Here is a 25,758-nt window from a genome sequence, read left to right on the forward strand (position 1 = left end):
AACAATTAACTAATCCAAACAGTTCAAAGTTCTTATTTCTATTAACATACAGTTTTAAGTAAAATATCTAAACGTCGATTCTAATTATATGGCTAAATTTATTATTAAACATATGAAATTTGTTAGTTAGGTACAGCTATTACATATTATCCTGGGGCAGGGCAACCGTTTATTTATAATTATTCTAATCCTATAGATTATTTGTCTATAAAAGTACCTACCTAGGTACATCAACTGATGTTGATAGGTACCCAACTTTATACTTGGGTCGATAGTCTTCCAAAACTCTTGCCTGGCCTTGTTTGAGCACAAGTAAACTATTATAATGACCAGTAACTACTTACACAGAAAAGCAAGACGTTTAAGAGTTCTTGGTGTAACATAATTCACGTTATACGAATCCGCAGTAAGCTCGGTTCTCCAGAGAACGAACCCCGTTAATATGTAGGTTATCATGTACAAATTGCAGGATGCAGAACATTCTAAAAATTTCCCTAATTTGCTGGAAATTTTCATGAGAAAATCACATCTAAGTTGCCATTGAGAACACTAGAAACTTCTCGGAGCTTTATAGGAAAGATGAAATTTTGGCCGATCTTACTGTGGATTATTAAGTAATTTTATAAATGTGAATTTACAGGATTGCGCCTTTTTGATACTAAAAAGTTCTTAGATAAAATATTTTACTAATAATTTGAGCACGGATTAAACTAGACGGATTAGGATCTATACGGATAGTGGACGTCATTCACGTCCCGTATCAAATTGATTGATTTTGTTTGTACTATGTAGTCAACATTATTGTAACCGAGCATTTTAAATGACTGTGCTCCACAGTATAAAATATTTTACTAGTAGATTCATAAATGAATTAATTAGGCTTGGTACAAGTAATCTCAAAAATCTACCACTAATGGAAATAACGAAAATGTTCTTACGAGTGACATTTGCATCTAAGGGCTCCTGAATCATGCTGTATACAGCTTGTTTTTGCTTTGTTTTTTGATATGAGGACATTCCATTCTCACTTTGATTTTCAACACTATTTATACGTAACCAGATATTTTAATTATAATATAATATTAACAGAAATATTTATTAAACTTACATAAAAACTTCGCTATTTAAGTCGATTTCTTTTTCTACCCTGTTTATAAATTACAAATGATTCTCTCGTTTACAAGAAAATATAATAAGGATCTACAAAATATGATTATTATATATTAACATATCTTTTTTATTAAATATATTTTCTACAAAATACTTTTTTGTGAATGTCATATTTATTAACATAACTCGTACATTATTGTGTACTTATTTCAAATCCATTTGATTGACGCGATACAAACTTGATGCAATACATAATATAGGTACAATGTATCTATCAAAATATTATATTTTTCAATTGATTAAATCGTTAAAACCCAACAGTAGATATCTGTTTATCAAATACTTGAACATTTCGTAAAAAACATAGGATAGGTATATTTTTAAATTGACACTTACTTAGAGATGAAACAAAACATCTCTAAACAGTTTCGAAATTTTTAATTACAATATTGTCTACACAAAATATTTATCTTTCATAGCACCGCTAGCCTACAATGTAGTACATATTACACTACACCCCTTACCTACTAAGTAAGTATAGGTACACGCACCGAAATGTTTCTAGAATATAACAGGAGAAGAATTGTCAACAATTAGGACACTGCTGAGTTGCTGACACTATTAGGACTAAGTTTGAGTAGGACCCACGTTTCTATTACGTTGAACTGAATTAAAATAATTATTTAAAATTGCCAAATAGGAAAGATGGATCGGTTCGTATTCAGCGGGCCGATTTTTGAGTCTCACACGTTCGAATTCAGAAAATTGTCACTGAAAATAATAGGCAATTCACCGTTTTCAACTGGTATTTTAGTGACAAAATCCTGTATGCGAGATTCAAAAATCGCCCTCCCTGAATGTTCTCGTTTGATGTGCCTTGGTGGAATGCTGTATCGCGATTGGTGAATGAATTCTGCTTACGAACAATTGGTCTTAACTACCTATTACATATATATATATAGGTACCGGATTTATAAAGTTATAAACTAATATAAAATTCAATGTAAATAGGTGTTGATCTGCTAGACATACAAAGGAGGGCATTATCCGTTAGGTAAGTGATAGATTTTTTTTTAATCGTTACAAATTCATGTCTCTTATGACTGCGTTTTAAAAATTGTTACTTATAAATTGCTTATAACAAACTAGTTATTCATTATAAAATGAAAAGAGTAAAAGTCACACTAGGGTAATGATTATATATTTCTTCTGCTAGGACATTTTTGTACGCAATTCACAAAGTAGATATTATTTTAAATGGAAAAGAATAAAACAGTAAAAGTATGGAGTAGTATTGAATATAACTTTATCTCACATGAAAACTACTCCATACTCAATTTTGTGGGAAAACAAGACGTCAATTCAGTCAGGCTAAGCGCTGTTTGATAACTAAGTGTGAGACTGTTATTTGGAACGAAATTTTCAATAAAATCATGTCTTTAAGTATTGAGTTAGCTTAGTCTGACTTTACCATCTGTGGACTTTACCTAATATGCGAGTGTTTTGTTCATAACAGCCTTCTAAAAATGCAATATTTCCATTTCAATTCCTTTGGTTAGTTAAGACTTATGAGCAAAACAATTCACCGACCCTTAGTTATTATAATTAGGTACCCACAACACTTAGTCTGCGGGTATACTAGTATTATAGTTTTACGACTTTTGTAATATTTTTCAGAAAACCCTGTTGTCTATTTCACTAATATAGAATCTAGAAATACCTATGGCTGCCCATAGATAGGCATATTACACTATAATAATTATTTTTTTGTTTTTTTCTTTTTCCTATGCATGTCTGTTATCCTGGGTGGTTGTCAAGAATCAGGATTCTGTAATAACCTACTTACTTATAAATTGACATATGTGATCGTCTACAAGAATTCAAACTAGTTTACACATGTGATGACATTACCTAGTGTAGATAAACTAACACCCAGAATTTCATTTTACCAATCAATGAATCAATCAATGAATTTTATTTCAACTTTTTTGTGAATGTCATATTTATTAACATAACTCGTACATTATTGTGTACTTATTTCAAATCCATTTGATTGACGCGATACGTAACGTAAAATATTTCACAATTGTAATAAATACTTAACGTTGAGCGATGTGCATTGTGCAGTAAATTCACAGAACGTGAACATTACATATTACCATAAGATTTCATTTTTTATTTATTGTTTTTGTGTTTTTCATCATTTTTAACTTCAATATTGCACGGTGATTCTGTGACAGACTTCGCGGAAGTAGTTGCAAGAGCTTTAGTACTAGGAGCCACTGTAACCTTACTCGTAGTACCTTTAGCAGCCAATGGTTTCTTTGCTGTTGTACCAGAATTGCTTAATGATGACGATGCTTTTGTAACTGGGTTCGAGATTCCCTTAGTACTTTTCTCGTCGCGAGGCACAGTGCTAACAACTGCGGATTTAGCTGAATGTACTGAAGATATTGTCTTAACAGTTGAAAGAGATGTTACAGGTGTTGTAGGTGGAATTGATTTCATCATATTTGCTGAACTCTGAGATGACTTATTAGATGGTGTAGTTGTCGGTTTAGATATCGATGACACTACTGTTGCCACGTTGTTTGATTTGGGTTTCAAATCAACATCGCCTGCAGTTGTTGAAGATATGTTTGAAGATAATTTAGTATTTTTTGTTGTTACGTTTGAAGTTTTGTTCAGAACTGACGGTGTTGTTTTTGTCTTAACTGTAACAGAACTCTTGTTAACAGTAGGAGAAAACTTATCTTGTGGATGTACGTTTACAGAACTAACTGCCGAGTTTATACTTGTGGAAGGACTAGGTTTACTTGATACAAGAGTTTTAACTTGCGCAGTAGATTCTTTTCCTGGGGCTGTCGTTACAACTATTTTATTTTGCATAGATTTCGCGTCACTTGCAACTGATTTCAATGGTAATATAGAAGTGCTAATTTCTGGTGTTTTAACGGTATTCACGGTGTGAATTTTATTTATGCCAGATGTTTTAACTGAATTTTCTTGAATTTCACTGTCGCTCAATTTTAATTTCAATGGTATTGAATAGTCAGTACTAATTTTGCTCTTTTCTGTATATTGCATTGGACTGACCTTTCTTAAGCATATATTTTCCTTTCTTAATGATTTATCCTCTAACGAAGCGTTTACAATACTACTAGGTTCTGACTGGACATTTTTGTTTACATCTACATAACTTTTATTACTTGGTGAATTAGCGGATAATGGATCTATTTTGGAAAAAATAGACGTAGCACTTAATTTAGAAACTTGTTGAGATGCTGATATATTTATTGAACTTTGTGTTATATTGTCTCCTTTCATCTGTTTTGTTGAGTGAGCATCTTTTAATCTGACTGACTCCTCTGTCGGAATTTTACTAATGCTTGATATTTGTGTTGTTGTTGTACAGTTTGGTTTACTTACTTTAATAATATTGTCATTTTCTTTATTTTTTAAATATGTTGATGTCACATTAGAGGTATCGCTCTTATTTAGCGACACGTTGATGTCTATTGTTTTAGATGCATTAGGAACTGAAGTTACCTTTGACGCTAGGGATATTACTGCGTCCTTACTTTTATCACTCTCGTTAAGATTAGCGCCTGTTTTTACAATCCCGCCTTCGATGGTTGATAAAATAGGAACTGGTGTCACCTGCACTGGTTCCAATTGCTGGATTTTGCCGTCCGTATGTATTTTCGCTGTAGTAAATATTAAAGGGCTCGGACTGTATACCGAAGTTTTACTTGTATCCACATCAACAAGTATTTGGGTTTTAGCTGTAATTGAATTTTTTATTCCATCTGAGGTATTGAAGACACTTGTATTCATACTATTACGAATAGATGCAGCCGATAGAGATTGGCTATGGTCCTTTAAACCATTACCAATATGCGCAGTGTTTGCCGTTAAATCACTGATTGAAGGCTTTGCAACTGATTCATCAGCAAGTAATTTATCTTTGTCATTGTCTTTCGCATTTGCAAAATCAGTCTTTGACAATAATAATTTGGCACTTTGTTTTTCAATTTCACTTTGCTCTTTACTCTTAAGCAGCAACGGTTCATTTGCAGTGTCATCGCTTTCATTGGTAAAATTCTGCACTTTTCTCTTAATTGAATTTTTGGTGGATTTTAAAATACCTTGACCACATTTTTTGATCTCATTTTCAATGCCACTAGTTATTGATGTGTTATCGCCGCCGTCCTGGGACGCCTGGAACAAAAACATATTTGTCTTGGGAATTAAATCTGAATATGCCAGTGTGCTAGAAAACATGAAACGGATTATCGAATTTACTTAGATTTTTTGCATTAAAAATGGTCCTATTTTGGAATACAGCTAGATGTGTGTGCAGGGGTCAAGCACCGCGGTCCCGCAACACTACGGGTGGCCGTGGAGCAGCAGTACCGATGGCGACGGTTTAATAGGCTCAAAGCGCCCCATCATTGAGCACGCCCTTACATTGACCGGTAGGCCCATAATGGTCGTAATCTATATGTTATATGTACCTTGCGCATGGCGATCAGAGGGTGTGCGTGCAGGGGTCAAGCGCCGCGGTCGCGCAGCACGGGCCGGCCGTGCAACAGCAGCACCGGCGGCGACAGTTCAGGCTCGGAGCGTCGCGCGATAGTGCATGCCCCTGCACTGACTGGCGGACCCCATTCGTCGGTCGGACGGGCGAGTACGCGAGCTTTCTGTAAAAGTGATAAGATCTTGACATACAACATACACAATATAACATATGTCACATATGTGGATGCTTAGATGTGATTAATACGGAGAAGTTTGTTACATTTACTTTTAGAACAGAAAAAGTGGAGCCGTCTGACAATATATGGGATTGATAAACTGTCATGGCTTGTTGACATTGATAACTTTGACTTTACCAATTATTTATAAAGACAATAAACTATGAAAAAGTTAGAAACCTCCATAATAGTGAGGTCGTCAGGGCCACTGCAAATCTTGTCGATAGCCATGATGACGAAGACAACCACTGGCAGCACGCCCAGCGTCCAACCGATGGCGTCCGCCCACATCGGGTACACGTAGTGGCCGTACGACGCGGGCTTGTATTCGATCCAGTTGAACACGAGGATGAACTGCAAAAACATTTTCACATGCCACTGTTATTAATAACTAGAAAATTCTCACATATTTCCTACCACTTTTATTGGTAAATACAGGAATTCCTAACATATACTTACGTATGTATTCATATCACCCACAGCCTAGACCTCCGCCCGATCATAAGCTGGACGTCGCGGCAGAACAGAAAGTATTTTCTGATGAAAAAACTCAGCCTGGAATGCCGGCCGATCATGCACTAGATGTTATGGTCATGGCAAAACTTCTCGGCGTAGTATTTATGTAGATCCACGTGATCAGGATGCACTACTATGTTATTTCTAAGAATCTTTTCAGTATCGTTGGTACAAAGACTGGGGTCCATTATAAATTCAAGCTAGTGATTAAGTTATTTCAATGTTACTACAAACCACCAAAGCAGCCGGCGTGATACACCGCCACATGGAGCTCCAGAAGATGACCCACAGCCGAGACTGTTTCCCGATCATGCGCTGGATGTCTCGGCAGAACTTCTCGGCGCCGTAGATCCATGCGATCAGGATGCACTCGCCGATGGCGATAATCAGCACTGACCAGTTGGCCGCGTACTTGTCCATCAGCTGCAGCCAGTACATCCCACTCTGGAATAGACATTAGTTATTACATATTAATAGGCGAATTATTAGCAAGCTACCGTCCTTCGGTCTTCCCACTAGTCTCTGTAAATGGGTATCTGACTTCCTGAGGGATAGATCGATTCGGGTTGTCATTATGGCTGCTCGTCCGATCTATTGGCTTTGCTTTTGCGACCCTCTTCCTGCTCCATATAAACGACCTGCTGAAGCCAGGTGGGTAATTCTCAAAATAGTGGCATCGTACCCTGCCATCACGTTTTTGAATAGAAAGTATGCGAAATATATAATTTTCACATATAATTAAAATTTTCATAAGTAGGCATTAACGTGACACATCGAGGCCAACACATATTTTTTCTATAAATATATTACTTTTGTAAAAAAAAATAAAGAAGACCGTTTTCTACTGTACCCTGCCTTGTCACAACGCGACACTGCTCAAGTTTTCGCTCTATAGATTATTAAATTGCAGTTTTATGATAATAAAATATCGTTTTTTTGTAGAGAATAGACTACTATATTCTTAAATATACGTTGCACGGGATGTTTCGATTACTTTTGAACACTAATTTTCACCTTCAAAGTTTGTCCAGCGATATTTTCTCCATATCCTGTGCGTCCGCGGTATTGCACCTCACTCACACACAGAAAGTCTTATTGAGGCCCTAATATACGTAAAACACGTAGCCAGTATGGTTCTAGCCGCCGGTGTAAAGGTTTGTGTGTGAGGTGCTGCGGTCTTGTGGTTAGAAGTTTTCAAAGTGTGACGTTCGGAGTTTGTAACAGGTATGTCCACTTTATTCCGGCATGATTATTTTAAAATATTAATACGGCAGTTTTTTTACCAATAACATTTTAATGTTGTATTGAAGTATAACTATGTATATTAAAATTATGACAGTTGTATTATCAACAGTTTCGGAGATAATATCTAGTTAATCGGATTTTCACTACACCCTGTGTAACTTTATCCTGCCATCACTCTGCAGGGTAAAGTGACTGTTGACAGGATAAAGAAACACAAGTAAAAAAAGCTATTTTGACATGGTTTTTACTAACTTGCAATGTATGTATGTATGTTTGTATGTATGTTGAGGTCAAATCTTGCAACCCAATTTGAAGCAGAAATATTCAACCGACTGAGCTGAAATTTTGTATACACGCTGCGGATGACGTTCGCATATAAGCGCCGATATGGGGCATTGGGTCCTTCGATATTGGGCAATAGTCTGCTCAGCGCCGAAGCTGTCCCGACGAGGCTAGGAACCAATTTGATAAAATGTTCCTCGGAGTACCAATTTTGGTTTGAATTTAAGCCCAAGTACTTAATTTGGGGCGTAAGAGGGACCGCTTCACCGCCAATAGGCAAGGCAACATCCCTATCGCTCTTGCATTATAGGCATTACAGAACCAGATTGCATTTCGATCGGCGTATAGCGTCAACGATTATCATTTTGGCTAGGTCGGCAGCAATCACTTTCTTCGGGCAGAAGCCAACCTTTCCTTCGACAACCACGTCATCGGTCGTGGCAAGTAGCACCGCAAGCCCAAACAAATTAATGCGCCTAACTGTGAGCTCAGTTGCCACTGTGGCTCTCCTTATTATCCTGGTACTTTCTTCCCCTCACGGCTACTATTGTGTCATCGGCATAACAAATGGTGATCATGCGGAGAAGTTGGACTACTCTGATAGCCAAGTCAAAGCCAATGCTCCAGAGCAGGCGCCCAGTACCGACCCCTGTGGAAAACTGTGGGTAGGTTATGATTATTATGAATATGCATGTGGGTAAGAAGAAGAATAAAGAAGTCAGTCTTGATTTAAGCACGTAGTCTCATTGACCTGTCCCTATAAATTTATATGGCGCAGCCGGTAGGAACACCACACTCCATTCGTCTTTCTAGGCATCTTCCTCCTGATTCATTGAGCAGTACTCTATCTGCAAGGTAGAATAGGCGCATCGTGGAAGCAATGCGCCTATTTTATTACCACATAAGGAAGAAAGCCGAAGTAATTGGCAATGTCAAGAGATACTGCGATAGCTGCCTTTTCTCTGCTACCAGACCGCTGTATTTATGCAGCGCATCAATTGCGTCTATCGCTCCTCCCAGAACCCGATCTCTGATGTTTGGGCACGTGTCTTTCAAAATGCGTGCACAGCAGTAGATGAGACTTACGATGATGCGCTCAACATCGTGCCAGTTTCATCTAGGAGGGCAATGGGACGGTATCCTAAGGGACAGTCAGCTGGACTACCCTTTTTTCGAAAGGCACAGTCTGCCCACCTTCCAACGAGAATTTATACCCTCTCGGAGGCAGTCGTCAATGTGGCCACGTAATCTACTTCCAAGATGTTTAAAGAGCCAAGGCACACCGTCCGGCCCTAGAGTGGCCCTCATTTTAAATACTGACCTCATTATCTCGACATCTGTTACCAAGGAGACATCAAGGAGACGAACCAATTCTTCCACTGGGGCAGCCATTGCAGGCATTACATGCACAAGTACAACTCACATTGTGAATCATGATATGTGCTTTGTTGCTTTACAAGACTGTGATTGTAGGTACTTATTTATTTATTCTTTATTGCACATAACTAACTAACTAGTATGGCACTGTGATCCAAAGAGGATCTTGGCCTCCAAAACGAGAGCACGCCACTTATCCCGATCCTGCGCAGCTTCCTGCCAATTATCGGCTTGTAGCTGACACAGATCCGCCATCACGCTGTCTCCCCAGCGGTATCTGGGCCGACCCGCCCATAAAAAAGTACAAAATGGTGTACATAATGCCTTAAGGCATTCTCTACCAGTCAAACACTGCAGGCATCGTGACTGAAAATAATAATCAGATATCACTTACTGTACTTCAACTGTTTTGAATAAAAAATAATGGATATTGTTTAAAAAAATACTTTTTTTTGCTTTTGTTTCTACTTAAAGAAAAAAATTGAATCCTAACGAAATCATAATAGTCGATATACGTTGAATTATTAGTGGTAAACTTGTTTTTTTATTCAAACTCTCTTTATCCTGCCACGTTTTCCCTGCTACCCTGTCTATTCACTTTCTCCTGTATGTCTAAAATTTCAACTCGCTATAAGTTCTACGTTTTTACGACTATTTCGTTCCCTCCTGCAAATTCCGTATCATTGATGCACTCAAAAACATATTTAAATCCAAAAAGGTACAAAAAACCATTTTCATTTTTTTTCATTCACTTTACCCTGACGGTGCCACTTTTTTGAGAACGAACCAGGTACGTTCGGATATGCAGATGATACGACGGTTGTAGAAAGCTACATACCCGACTCACGAGCTAGTGGAGTCCAGATTCAGTCACTCAGGGAGGCAATGGTCGAACGCATGAACGAATCACTGAAGGCAGTCTCCGATTGGGGTGAAGTCAATTTGGTTACGTTCAATGCTAGTAAGACTCAGGCGTGTCTTATCTCTGCTAAAAGGAGTCCATTCCACCTTACTCTTACGTTCCGAGATGTATCCCTTCCGATTACCGAAAATCTTGAGCTTCTCGGAATCTCACTGACTTCGAAACTTAACTTCGGCCCGCACATTGAGTCGAAAGCTCGTTTAGCTGCAAAAAAGTTGGGCATCCTCAACAAGGTGACGCATTATTTTACACCTAGGCAGCTGCTCGACCTCTACCATTCGTCATTCTTCAATGACGACGAGCTAACCAATTCTCGACTACATAGCCTAGAGCATCGTCGGGAGGTTGCCAGCTTATCGGTATTTTACAGGATACATTTCGGAGAATGCGCTGAGGAACTGTATAACCTTGTTCCTCCGTCCCTATTTCACCATAGGACCACCAGACAATCGGCAATGCGGCATCGCTTCACGGTTAGTGTTCCAAAAATACGCACTAAGCGTTTCGCTTCAACATTTCTTTTGCGAACCGCCAAGGAGTGGAATGCTCTGCCTGAGTCTGTGTTTCCGCATGAGTACAATCCAGGTCTCTTTAAAGCAAGAGTAAATAGGTTTCTCATAGGTAAACGTGCTTCACCGTAGACCGCATCATCACTTACCATCAGGTGTGATCGTGGTCAAACGTCTACCTATTCATACTAAAAATAAAAAAATAAAGTATTTCGCTTTAAAAAAAAAAGAAGGAAACTATATTTTAGCAGAAGATAATAACATAACCTTAAAATTTACTAAAATTATGAGTTGTGCTAAAACTGGGCCTCACTCAACTGAGCGTTATGGTATGAGACAGAAAGTCACACTCCACTCAAGAATTTTTTTTTTTTTTTTTTAATTTTGTTATGTCGAGGGTCCGGGAAATAGATTTGAAAAAAGTTAGATTAGAAAAAGTTAGATTTGAAAGATACAAAATGAGTATAAGTGGAGTTGGCCTGAGTCAATACTTTAATAAAAGAGAGACAACTTACGTTAGTAGTGAAGATTAGTCCTCCCAAATAGCCGCCCACAGCAACTGTCAGTACAACCCAGATTTTCTTTTGTCTTAAGTTAGGAAATCTATCCAAGATGGCGGTCGTTACGGTCTCCATAAGCGCAAACTAGAAAAGTAAAAGTACTGTTAGTAGTTCTAGTGCCTTTAAAAATTAAATGGAAACTATATTTCAGTAAAAAGTACCTGAGAATCGAGTCCAAGAGTCAGCAACATCACAAAGAAGAGGATAGACCAAAGTGGCGAGACTGGCAACCTTGTCACTACTTCAGGGTACACAATGAATGCCAGGCCAGCTCCCTGGTCAACGACTTTGTCCACTTCTACTTCCAGCTCGTGCGCAAGAAATCCGATCACGGAGAAAATTACTAGTCCGGCGAAAAATGATGTTCCTATGTTGGAGGCCGCGACTATCAACGAGTCACTGGAATGCAAGAAATTTAATTACATGTAAAGCGAAAAGTATTCAATGAAAAAAAATCTATTATCAATTTCGAATAACGTCGGTTCGGTTCATCAATTCCGATCCGATACGTCGCTGAATGTAATATCTTAAATATAACAGAAAAATCGTTGAGTTCACTTACGTGTAGCAGTTGTTTGAGAATTTATTATAAGACGATAAAGTAATGAGACCACCCCATGCCGGGCTAAGGGCGAAGAATATTTGCACTGCAGCGTCACCCCACACCTGTTGAAATATATCACCATTATTAACGCATTAAAAATGAACTTAAATACTTCTACTTTCTCATACAATTTTCAAACAAAAGAATTTCAGACCTTTTGATAATTCACCTATGGTCAAATTTCACTACTTCACCAGCAAAAAATGTTATGAGGTGGAATCTCGGGTGGAATGTATGTAATATAACACCAAACAATAATAATTGATAAATGAAGAATGATCAATATAAACAAAACTATCAATAAATAGTATTTTATACAATCGTGATATAATATAAAGCTTTTCAGTCGAGTACCATCTTTAGGCCACGAAGCTTGCTGAGTGGCCTAATAGTACGGTACGAGAGTGAAAAGCTTAATTATATCACTATTGTATACGATACTTTTTCTATGAGTCATCATCTTCATCATCAGTGGACGAAAAATATCATCATTCAAGTTAAAATTAATGTTAATAGCGTCGTTCACCGTTGTATCAATATCGAATTACCTGGCAACCAATTGTTTGTAATAACCGTGATTGGTCGATAACGCGATAGATAAAAAAATGTGTTTCAGATGCACAAAAATTTGCCAGGTATCGCAAATTAGTATAGAACTTGTGAAGTGAAGTGTAATGAAATATTATAGTTGACTAAGTGTCAAAGACTATCCAACACTGAAAAGTCAGCACGTATAGTATGTGGTGTCCTAATTGACAGATTAAAGTCGACGAGAAGAAAAAAATATTTCTCTTACTTGAGCGTTAGCTAGTCGGGTGAAATCCGGGGTGAGATAGAATTTAATGCCGTGCCAAGCGCCTGGCAACGTCACTCCACGGAAGAACAGAATCACCAGCACAACGTACGGAAACAACGCAGTGAAATATACCACCTGAAAATATTAAAGTCAATTGAGGCTTAACTTACTTCAAATTCTGTTCAATGAATTCAGGAAGATTTTATAAATGTATATTTTATTTTGCGTCCGGTCTGGCGTAGTTAGTAGTGACCCTGCCTGCTAAGTCGCGGTCCCGGGTTCGAATCCCGGTAAGGGCATTTATTTGTGTGATGAACACATATAAGATAACGGACCCAATCATGGACAGTTTAAGAAAAAAATTCGCCTGTTTTTGATATTTCACTGATAAATGTAAAAATTCTACCGCTAAGCGTGTTAAATCTTGAATGTCCTATCCTTCTTTTACATTTCAAGCGTATTGCAGAATAGATACTCCTATTAGTTTCTTCAAAGTTAACAAATTAAAACTAGGTGTTTCTTCTCCAATTATGGACGGCAGTTCTCCAGTAATGGATCCCCCATTATGGACAGTGAAATATGTTTAAAATTTTACTTTTAAACCCAACTGATTCTCAATGAGTCAATTTTATATACCATAAATACAATTAGTTTGGGTTATTTTAACATAAGATTGTTTCTTGTAAATTTTGGTTTTGTAAATTGTTCCTTGTCCATCATAGGAGGTACGCAGTTTTTCGGTTCCAGTAATGGACACTCGCAAAATAACGCTATTTCTTTATATCTTTGGAGCAACAAACTAGTATGTTTTATACCTTATCTCATGTTTAATGCAGTAAGTAAAACGCATTCAAGTATAGGTACACCGAGTATTATTTTTTTATTATTTTATATATGAACACAACTCTCTTAGCAACATTACTAAGAATTCGTCTTGATATTTTTTTCAGTAAACTGGTGAATTTTATCTTGTCGCCAAATCCTTCAGAAATAACCGAATTGATTGAAACTTCAAAATGAAACAGCTCTACAACTCTAGTTTATGGTACATAGCCGTCAGTTTTTAGAAACTACATAATTTTAGATACTTATTTTTAAGGATTTGTGTTCTTTTTTGTCCATAATGGCATCACCGTCCATTATGAGGTATTTTACCTTATTTGTTCCTGAGCCATGGATGTTTTTTATGTATATAAGTATGTATTTATCTATTTAACCCTTAAATGCATGGTGATGTATATATGCGTCATAAATATATTTGATGGCCCGTGGCTCGATATGTAGCTATCCAAAATCACATTTATTGCTTAATTATTATTCATTATTTATTATTATTTAATATACAATTAAAGAAATTAAATAATATAATGATTTACTATTTATTATTTAAGGATTAAGATGAAATGGCGGAAAAGTGTGAAATAACAGAACGATGGCGATTTTTAGTATGTGATTTAGGCTGATTTTTTCGGAGTTATTAATTAGTAATTAGTTTATGACTATGTTTAAACATTTTATCATAAAGGTTTCATAAATAGTGTACTTTTTTAATAGTAGTATTTTTTTTTAATAAAACTTACCAATTACGATATATTTATATAAATAAGATTTGGCCTATTTAACTTCTAACACTGATTTAATATAAAAATCGATCTTAAATATTTTTTTGTATTTTTTTCCCAGAGTCAGAAAACCATTGTCTATCACATATATTAATATCTCGTTAAAAGAAAAATTCATGCATTTAAGGGTTGTCGTCGCCTAGCACCCATACAAGCTTTGCTTAGTTTGGGGCTAAGTTGATCTGTGTAAGGTGTCCCCCAATATTTATTTATTTTTATAAATAAATAAACTAAGATACACAACACACAACATTGACTACCATTATTCTAAATTTTAAATTTGTATATAAGATCCTAATTTATTAGATGCAGATATTTTTACAGCTGATAGTACTCGATCTCTGGAGTATATTGAAACATTATAGCTTTTACGATGTTTTTTTGGAGAAAACGGAAAAACAAATTTGCTACGTAAAAACACCCTGTTTATGTGATTATTAAATGAAAACTCATTGAACAGATTCTAGTACCTCTTTTACGTACCACTTAACTGTAACTGGCCACTTCAATGACATGTGCAGTTTTCCTGCCGAACCTTTACGACATTTACAACAAACAATTGTTGACATGACAGACAGTGTTATTGTGACATGTGATAATGCACATGATGATTTTTTTTAGACGAAATTATAATTAATTTTTTTGTTAGGAAAATGAAATCAAAAAAGCTACATGAAAAGATTTCTTAATTTATATTTAAAGTTGCCCTGTGTGGCCTGTGTGGTGACGGGTTAAGAATTTCACCACCCCCTTTCTTCCCGTGGGTGTCGTAGAAGGCGACTATGGGATATGGGTTAAATAGTGGCGTAGGCGAGAGGCTGGCAACCTGTCACTGCAATGTCACAGTTTCGTTTTCTTTCAACCCCTTATTTGCCAAGAGTGGCACTGAAGCTTTAGTAGTTTCATGTGTTCTGCCTACCCCTTTATGGGATACAGGCGTGATTGTATGTTGTATGTTATATTTAAAGTTAATTATTTTAATGTAAAGTATCATGTGTTAAAATATCTGCAACTAATAAATTAGGACCTTATATATAAACTGTAACTGTTGACGTGTAATGTATATGAATATTATAATACTGTATGCTAGGAAAGCCCCCAGGATGGTCATATGTTTTAAATTGACTGGTTTTACAATAGTATTTTCCTAAAAGGATATTTTACTTATACGAAAATCTGTCAAGGAAAACGTTTTCAGCCAATTAGATAAAATTATTTAAATTACGCCTTCTCATATTTCTTATTGAATAACTAACTCTTGATACCCTATTCTGTAACTAATGAGGACACAAATTACCCTTTATGTAGCCCTCCTTCGTCTAACTCCTTAGTCTAAATCTAGTCTAGTATGCTAAATAATGTTAATACCTTTCCAGATGATTGCACGCCTTTACATAAGCAAAGGAAAACAATGACCCAAGCAGCTAATAAGCAAGCAGCCATGTCCAATCTTATATGGCCTGTCTCTTCTATCCCCGATGAGAGCCCGAGCACCTTATTACTGCAATAAAGGAAATTAAGCTACTTGATGAGGAGCTCATGCTACAGACTCAGATTCTTATGACTATAGTTAATAATATAAAATTCCGAAGATATTTAGATTTAAATGTTGCTGAATAAGTAGGTATTTCTCATGTCATTAATGTAATTTTACTGTTGTAATTGACTTGTAAAAAAGCCATTGAGGCCTACTTGCATACCTAGTATATTTTTTATTTTAGAATGATTTAGAATTATTGAATTGTTTGTAATTATCCCCCAATCGGGGTGGCTTCCTATGCCTTACTAGCTTCCGTTAGATTTTGAAATTGCAGTAACATAAACTTCCTGGCCTGTGGGGTTAAATTTTCTCGGTAACTTACGTAAAGTACTCCTCTGCTGGGGGTCGCCGCAGGGCCACGTCTGCTAATGCACTGATATTATGGGCGGCGGAGTATGTCTGGTTGTAACATTCTCTGAGATAATACGTTCCATTCTGTGTTTCACACAGGTCGGCTTCCTCATACGAATAGCAATCTAAAATAAGAAAGGTATCATTGTGTAAAGTATACATAGGGCTACCCGCTACAGGCACAGTTTCTCAAAGCGTCATTACAATAATTATAGGGAGAAAATTAACACTTTATATTGTTATGACTAAAATTATGCGACGGCATCAATATCACACATGTATATATTAAAATACGACTAGGTACTACTCACGTTCGGTACTCCACTCCGCATCACAATTTTGCCACGGCAGGTGATAGAAAATGCTCTTGAACGAGACAAACATGTAGTATATAGTCCAGGCGATGATGAGATTGTAGTACAGCATTACTATGCTCGAGACGATGACCATGCCATAGCCAAGGCCACGAAAAAGTGGGCAGAACCTGTTATAGACGGCTACAGGGCCCAGGGCGGCATACTGCCCAAAGGACAGTTCCATGAACATAAGCGGGAGACCCGCTATGATAAGCATCACTGTAAACGGGATTAGGAATGCACCTGAAACAAAATTAACTCACGTCAAAACAATGTTTTTTGGTCTTCTCTGTTTGGCCTAAAGGTTGACTGGTAGAGAATGCCATGTAGCATTAAGTTCGCCTTTTGTAACTGTATATTTTTACTGTGCAATAAAGTTAAAAAAAAATGTTCATTCACGTCACAAAATACTAATTTAATATAGTATTTACTCGTAATACTTAAATGAATGATGCTGAATGCAGTAAAGGAAATGAAGTCGAAACAGTCGTACTTCAAACCAATAACCAAGCACAACGAGTGGAGATTAAACTGCGACTTTGTACATTTCTTCCGTCTTTTATTTCAAAAATAGAATTTTGAAGCAAATAAGTATGGTGCTACTGACTGCTAACTGATTCATATTGATCGTGATTGTGTCATTCACAAAGATGCACGCTTTGACACATAATGTCATGTCAATAAAGAATAGATTAGACAAATTTTTGCGTTATCGTGGATGGCACTAGCTAACGCGAAGCAACTAAATTGGCGCCCAACGTGGGACAAATGTTGCAATTATTTACAAGGAGTAAACGTGTAGAATTTTATGTAGGTTATTTTTTGTCGGAACTAATCCGATGTCCACTTTGAAAGATTTTGAAGAGGTATTTCGTGTGAGAGTAGGACACCTTTCGGCGGCGGGTTATCTTTAACTCTACTTAATTCCATTTTTTACTTTCTTTTCCGCAGCGTGCACATGACCAACGCTTTCCGCGGGTAACTGGTCAGAACGGCCAGGGCCTTATGGAAAGCGTTCGTTGGCACCAAGCTCTTCTGTGATGCGGACTGCAAAGGAATGGAATGCGCTCCCAGAAAAATAAGACCTCGGTCTCTTTAAAGCTAGAGTGAATAGGCTATTTGGAGAATTGGCGAGCTCCATCTTAGACTCTGTCTTCACTTTCCATCAGGTGTGACTAGGGTCAATCGCCGATCAATCAGTGGGCCTTTTGTATGCGTTTGAGGAATAACTAACCTCCCCGTTGTTGTAGCAGAGGTAGGGGAAGCGCCACACGTTGCCGAGCCCGACGCTGTAGCCTAGCAGTGACAGTAGGAAGTCGAACCGGCCCGTCCAGTTGCCCCGCTCGGGCTCCGCATCTGGCGGGGCCTCTGCCGCCGTCAGTTCTTTACTCTGGTAAAAAAAGAGTTTGCTTCGGTACAAATAATAGAAGGGTACTAACTAGCTTGAGGGTGTTTATTACCCACGTGGGTTATACCTCTAAAAAAGAACGTTGATGATAATTAAAATCAGCTTCCTTAGTTAGTCATTGGGATGTGAACGGTGAATGTGAACCATTGTAATAAGGGCTACCCCAGTAAGAGCAACAGTAGAGTCGGCTATCAGACAACTTTGTTGGCTGATAACCGACGCAACTTCTTGACTTCATCAACGCATTTGGTTATTTATGTGATATTGATAGCACCCAATAGACGTAAAGTAGGTGTTTCTAAAATTTTACAGACAAAACATTTTGTAAAACGTCGAGTGACAGGCAAGTCACAACTTTTTTATGATAAAATTTTAAGCAAAAATATTTTTTGTTTTAGACTAGTTCAGACTACGCGAAACAACTAAATAAATTGGCGCCCAACGTGGGGCACATATAGAAAGTTTCAAAATGTTGCAATTATTTACAAGGAATAAAGAGTAGTAGAGAAATTGTGGCAGTACCTACTTACTGACTTTTGCTCGTCACCCGACGAAATATTTTTCCTTCACTGCCTCCAATAGGATATACCGATTGAGGAGTTGTGTAAAGGACTTATTTTTGTGCAGAATTCATAAAAACATAAGTAGGTAAGCCTTTTTGAAAAAAATCTCACACGCGGAATAAACTGCACATACGTATGACAAAACAACCAACTCAATTAGATGTGGGTGAGATACTGTCGCTCTGTCCAGTGCTAAGCCAACTGTGCGGGCTGTGCTTAAACGATTATGCTAAGCCTGCAGAGCGAGTTAAGAGGAAACGGGACGTTCGTATCGGGCCGTAATTGCTCAGTCCCGCTATCGAGTTGGTAAAGTATTTATTTAGTTAATAGATACACCTACTAGATATACGAGTTCGCTTTGTAGCATATACATATCGTATGCATGTAAAATCATACTATTGCTTAAGGCCCAGTCAGTTCGTGTTCTTCTCTCCACTCGCACAGATCGTAAGCGTCGGTTGGATGAATATACTCAGGACTGCAGTTATTAATATGATTTTGAATATTTTTTTTGTGTTTTGATAAACGACTAAATCTAGGTAATTTCTTACGGAGTCTGTTCGGAAATAGAAGAGTCGTCAAATGAATGGGGTCCGATACATTCCACGACTCTTTTCTTTCCGCTCTTTGCTTTTCTAACTAGGTATTTCCAGGTTTCAGATAAACGGAAGATCAACACGAAACATCAGTTTCCGCATGTTGAACAAGGTCCATTGATATTATCATTACCTATGCCTACTAATCGTCGGTTGTGTGAATCAACCTCGTGAAATGCTTATGACTCAATCTCGTATAGCTGATCGGTTTCCACCATAAAGCAATTATTATACCGAGTTTGAGTGGTAAAGTTGAACATTACTCGTATACGTGTACTACGGGGTTGAGTCGCGCAGCCATCGTTATGTTAGTAGGGCTCCGACTGTACCAGCGCCGAACGCAGTAATTAATGCCATTTAATTAAATAAACCGTGAACTGATTCAAATTACATTTGCATAAATTAAACCTGACCTTAATAATTTGCCTCCCTGAATATTGTTAACTTAACTTTGTAAACACGATATCGTCACTACTTTTAAAAAAACTTGTATCTTCGTCTGTCAATGAAAAGAAAATTCTAGTAAGTATGTATGGAATGCATTTAGACTTACTGCGTTTTAACTTTGAGGAGAAGCATGAGATACGAGATTTTTTCAAAGTAGTCACGATACACATTATTACTGATGCGCGATTACTTTAGGATTGAGATAGCTGTCACTTCATACAAACCTTATGTAGGTACGTATATGGAAAACCTGTCATCACTAATCCCATTTTCATCACGATAGAGTTATATACCGCGTGGAATCGGACGACGATCCTTTCGGGAAATGGGAGGTAGTGTAGCATTAGGACAACATTTTCCCCCAAGAAACTATACAATTTACTTTAACTATTTTCAAGTTAAAGCCTTTCAAACATTTTTGTAAAAATGTACTAGGTGCAAACCCTAAACAGGTGACAGGGTCAATGACCTGACTTGTAAACAATCGTTAGATGACAGAACATTTACTAGTGTTAATTTGATGCCGTACAGACCTACCATTTTGGATCTGTTTCCGACACCGGTAACAAACGTCGCAGGATTTTCAGGGACCATTCTCTTTGTGGATCCATTTGTGTAATTATCAGATGAAAGCTTATGTTACATACATATTTTTAATAATATCAACACAAAAATTGTTCAAGTGACATTAGATATGATAACCACTGACTACTAATCATAAACATGAAGATTTACTTGTGTGTATATCTTACTTAGACTGATATAATGTAATAATAGGTACCTATAACCGCTTTTCGCATCACTGTTTTTAACGCCGGGCGTACATTTTTTCATGCATGAGCTAGTTCTTAACTATTATTTGGTTCATAAAATTAATAGGTTACATTTTCAATGACTAGCGAAACTCTTTGCGTGGTCGAAAATTGATAAGATGTTTGGCACTTGCAATGATAGCTTATTGTCATTTCACCTAAATTTAATGTCATAATTATTCAACTAAAATTGCCTATGTTAAAACATCGTGATTATTGTAATTTGCTCTACGTGAAACTGCAATGGAACTGTAATGTGACTGATTATTGACAAAAGTAACAAATCAAATTCACTCTCGCATCAGGTTGGGCATAGAAAAAATGTTACGCGCTTCTGATATAGTCACTTAGATTACAAACTTATCCCAATGTGCTATCACGAAAAAGCACAAAATGACCAACGAATCAACCCGCGGGCCCTGCAGCTAGACTTGATGAAAAAATACTGCGGTATTATCGCCGGAATCCAGGGAAACATTAATTACATACGATATTAAATATCATGTGCTACACCGTCACGGGACATCATGCATTTACCTACAAAGATGGAAGAACATTTTGAACACCGTAGGATGTTAACGTAAAAATAGTGTTAAAAATGGTTAAAAGTATGGAATAAAGATTGATAATCATATTTTTACCATTATTTTATCTAAGTATTTGACATGCGTCATTCATAACATCAGTGTATTAATGTCAACGCTCGGAAATAATGTAAACAATGTCCGAGATTTCCCGATTGCGATCCCTTAATCTAACAAAATGGTATGTGCTATGTGCATGTAGGGTTATCTATCACCAGAGCCAAAAGTTGGCGAATTTGTTAATTTTATTTTTTGTTTAATTTATCATTCCAACCTTCACTGATCTACTCGTCTGTTGCACTTATATAACGCTATATTTCCGAGAAGTTACATAGTGTTAAACCACCCTGTATATATATACAAATTGTTTTATTGATTTCCGTTGACTTTAACCCTTTAACGGGCAAGACTCAAAAAAATCGTGAGTTCAAACCTCATCGCCATCCTGTAGTCCTAAAAATTCTGTACAGGACAAAAATACAAAAAGATATCATACAAAAAGATGTCATACAGGGTGGTCTTTTTTGAGACCAGTGCCCTATAAAGGGTTAAGTGAAATGTGTCTAAGAAACTAGTGTCTTAACTTGTTCTGTTACCGACTTATTCCAAAAATTAATTTAATTGCTCAAGAAGTGCACCAAAACCTTTATTACTTACTGATTAATAGTATTTATTTCGATATGTGCCATCACCATCAGATAGATACTTGACACGAACTATTACGAACACTTATAGAGTCTTTTAGGTAATATGTATGAAAACAAAAAATAAAACATTTTTTCGAATTCAACAAAAAGCGATATTCGGGTGGTTACTGTTAATGGTCATAAATGACGTGTCGAATGTAACGGAAAACATAAAAAAATAAGGTAATTATGTATTTATTTTAAAACAACCATACAGGTAGATATTATCAAAATGTAACAAACCATATAATGATAATAGGCCATTAATTATTGATATGATGGGCGACCTTGACCCGATTCGTAGTGCATCTCGCGCTCATCAATGAACGCGTGAATAATATTCAAGGTCGTCGTATCAGAACCCGAGCTAATTATTTGCGGTTGTAAATTCTGAATACTGTTGCGCTTATACACGAAGTTTATTCAATTGATAAATAATATAATATATAAAAATCGATCTCGCCCCATACTAAGCAAAGCTCGTCCTTTAAGTACCTTACCTAGCACTCCTAGTAGGCGACGATTATGCTCATCATACCAATAGATATTGCTGTTAACTGAACAACTAAGTTATAAGAATCACACTAATCTGCTACCAAAATACCGCTGCGATGTATTATCCTGTTCTCATTTTATATGTAAAATAGTAAAATTAAAATACCTTTTATTTTCTTTCATGATTTGTGAAAATCGAAACGTTTCGTTTGTAACGTTCAAAAACCGTACAGGCTATTATACCTACTCTAAATTATCTCTAAATACGATATAGATCGGTTATGCCATGGTGAAAAATTATGTTTTTATTTGAAGAAACTTCTTTTTTATACTGATATCCGATCCGTATCGTAATTAGAGCTAATTTTTGACGTGACCCAATTTAATACTAGTAATAAAACACTTTATTATACAAAAAAAAACACATAAACCAGGAAAAAAACGTTATACTTTAATGCGGTTAATTTGGTACATCATACCTGCAGTACACTTTACATAATTATATGACGATTTTATTATCCGTGTCGACCGTGTCTTAATTTTCCAGATGACTAGTACTAACGACCACGTTAATGTAGTTTATTCTTATCAATATCATGTAATAATAATTTTGTAAAATATTCATGTAGAGTAGCTTTAAAATAAAATCTCGTTATTATATTTTATTATCTATAATTACCTACTTAAGATCTCTTACTGCACAAGGTAAGCATTTTACCTACGTAAAATACCTTAACACTTGAAAACTTCACAAAAATAAATGCACTTTAAAAGCTTTAGCTCATGTAATATTCATAAAATCTGTTCATAGGAAAATGGAGAAGCACAGCTTCTGTATATTCAAGCATTTAGGTCCCCAATCAATCGGATCTATAACATAAGTACAGCCATAATACTTGCTTAGCAAAAAGAGTAGCAAACAAGTGGCAACATCGTAGTGTTGACCCATTTACTCACGTATTGCTTTGAAAGGGATGACACTACAGTTTGACCACTTTGTATTTCTACTCTTTTTTTTCAGACTGTAGCATGTTTCCCACATGTGTACCTGTACCTACATATTCACAGATTTTAGTCTAACCAATCAAACAAATTGGTTACAAACTGCACAAATTTAACTTTAAAATTTCGAAGAATTTTTACGCAAATATAATTTTAAAATAGGTTTCGATTTTAGATGATTACATGCAAGTTATAGATGCTACGAATTCATAGATGATCAAACGTCGAAATGCAACGCATACTGAGTGGCATTAAGTCGGATGAGTATGAGTAGAGAAGATACCCTAATTGTCAGGAATTTAGTACTTGTACATCTTAGCCTCTACTTGACTTTTTAGAATAGGTACTCGATACACTTACATTACTACCTCCTAGTGAGTATTATATTCTTTGGTTACTACTCTCTAGGTACTAAATTATTTTAATAATACTTAACTTAAGAAAATGTTTGTCATACCTACCCTTTTAGGGTTCATGAAAGACTGCATGTACCTACAGTCAACATCAACAGAAATACCTACCTTCTAAGTAACCAGAGAAAGCAGACTCGAGTTTACCGTGGGTCTTAGTCAATTCTGTGTAGGTAACGAATGTCCCTATATTTTTAAGTACTTATTAACTTGTTTTCTTGAATCTTGCTGAAAGCGTACAATCGTTCTTGTTCCTATTTATATTTCGGAGTCGCGGTTTTTTTCCATAGATACGTATCATCCCCAGTATTAAGAAATTATACCTACCTAGTTGAATTAAAATAAATTCTAAAATATGTTTTCATGTACTATCGAACCAACTGAATCATGACCCACCATAAGCTCATTTTGCCAAACCGTCTCAATGTATTAAAGTAATTTAAGTAGATCGAAATTCGCTTGCAGATAAGGTTTCTTTGGTGACGAACTTGTTATCATTTTATCAGACACTCACATGTGTGTAGTGACATAATTTTGTTAAATAAAATAAATAAATAAATAAATATTGGGGACACCTTACACAGATCAACTTAGCCCCAAACTAAGCGAAGCTTGTAATATGGATGCTAAGCGACGATATACATACTTAAATAGATAAATACATACTTATATACATAGAAAAACATCCATGACTCAGGAACAAATATCTGTGCTCATCACACAAATAAATGCCCTTACCGGGATTCGAACCCAGGACCGTGGCTTAGCAGGCAGGGTCACTACCGACTGAGCCAGACCGGTCGTCAAGTCGGTCGTTAGTATTTAAAACGACCTAAGTGCATTATAAGCGTTAGACCTTACACGTTTGACAGATTCAAACGAATTATCTGCCAAGTGGGTCATGAAACTCATGAATCAGTTGGTTCGATAGTACCTACTTATAATAGTACATTACGATACAATACAAGTGCGTAAAAAAGGAAGTTCGAAACGAGTGGCGATAAATTAAAACACGACCGAAGGGAGTGTTTTAAATCGACACGAGTTACGGATTTCCTTTTCGCACGTGTATCGTACTTACGACGTTTTTCAGTACAGATGAGCCGAGCTAGCATATAATGAACCACTTCTCGCACTAGTGCGTAAAAAAAACACCACCTGTACTGCATATACGAGTAGTTACTACTTTCAAAATTACGATGTCTCCAAATGTTTCCACAAGTAGCCAATTTTTGTCATGATCTACTTAGGAAGTTACCATATTGCCGTGATGCAGCTCTAATGAATATGCATGCCATACAACGGCATCTTTCAACAACATGTTAATGCATCGCGAATTTTCATACCTTCCTGTTAAACACGAAAACTTACGAGGCAATGCATCATTATATTCATCATGGAAACCGCCGAGTTAAGTATAACAGGTACAATACGACGTGTTACATAAGACGTCCCGAAAGTTGAAATAGAAACTTCCACTTGTATAAAACACTTACATTTGAGTTGACGAGAGTTTGTGTAAGTAACTTAAGTTAAAAAAGATGCTCATATATGTTTCAGTCATTTACTTTAATAATCTAGTGATTATTTATTTAGGAAGCACTTTAATAGAAGTCTCTCTAAGAGTTTCAAAATATTTTTTATGTTACGAAAATATTTTAAGTGCGTTCGTTATTTATGTAGATTCATGTATAGCATATTTAAGTATAATATAACAGTTGGACCTGAAAGCGATTTAGTTGTTTTTAAATCGCTGAAACATATAAGAGAGATTATGTACTCACGTCGAAATATTTATCATCCATAGCTGATAATGTTTTGTGATCATCTGGCAGAGATTTCTTAGTGGTATTCGCCATCGTGTGGAGTCGTCAGTCGTATGCTATTTGAGTACCAGCTGCAGCGAGATTCTCGAAGACATCGTAGCCCCGACCTCTCGGGCTCCAAACATCTCACGTCTCATCACATTCACTCACAAATAAAATTCACTGACAAGCACTACGGTTAATTTGATTGCTTCCAAAAGTATTAAGAAAATTGGCATGATTCAGAAAAGTACCGCGCGAGTCCTGCTCATAAACCCGCTTAAAAAAATTTAGAAAAACATTCAAATAGAAATTAAAGTCGAAAACACATAACGCAGGATCGCGCAGATGTCAAGTTCCCATCGACCGAACACTGAATGAACATCTAGGTCAATATCAAGCC

The 25,758-nt window shown here is 36.6% G+C and overlaps 1 protein-coding gene across 1 annotated transcript; it reads right to left on the bottom strand.

Moving 5' to 3' along the window:
- Window positions 1–5,242: 5,242 nt before the first annotated feature.
- On the bottom strand, window positions 5,243–19,415 carry LOC125228683 (sodium- and chloride-dependent glycine transporter 1-like). Its single transcript, XM_048133338.1, has 13 exons — window positions 19,378–19,415; window positions 17,782–17,930; window positions 16,503–16,790; window positions 16,163–16,316; window positions 15,669–15,801; window positions 12,679–12,813; window positions 11,841–11,944; window positions 11,440–11,677; window positions 11,234–11,362; window positions 6,618–6,827; window positions 6,048–6,221; window positions 5,628–5,813; window positions 5,243–5,331 (listed from the first exon to the last, which is right to left on the bottom strand). The coding sequence occupies exons 1-12, from the start codon at window positions 19,413–19,415 to the stop codon at window positions 5,664–5,666; spliced, it is 1,902 nt and encodes a 633-aa protein (XP_047989295.1). The 3' UTR covers window positions 5,243–5,331; window positions 5,628–5,663.
- Between the last annotated feature and the right edge of the window lie 6,343 nt (window positions 19,416–25,758).

This window comes from Leguminivora glycinivorella, chromosome 8 (assembly GCF_023078275.1).
Source record: "Leguminivora glycinivorella isolate SPB_JAAS2020 chromosome 8, LegGlyc_1.1, whole genome shotgun sequence".
Taxonomy (NCBI): Eukaryota; Metazoa; Arthropoda; class Insecta; order Lepidoptera; family Tortricidae; genus Leguminivora; species Leguminivora glycinivorella.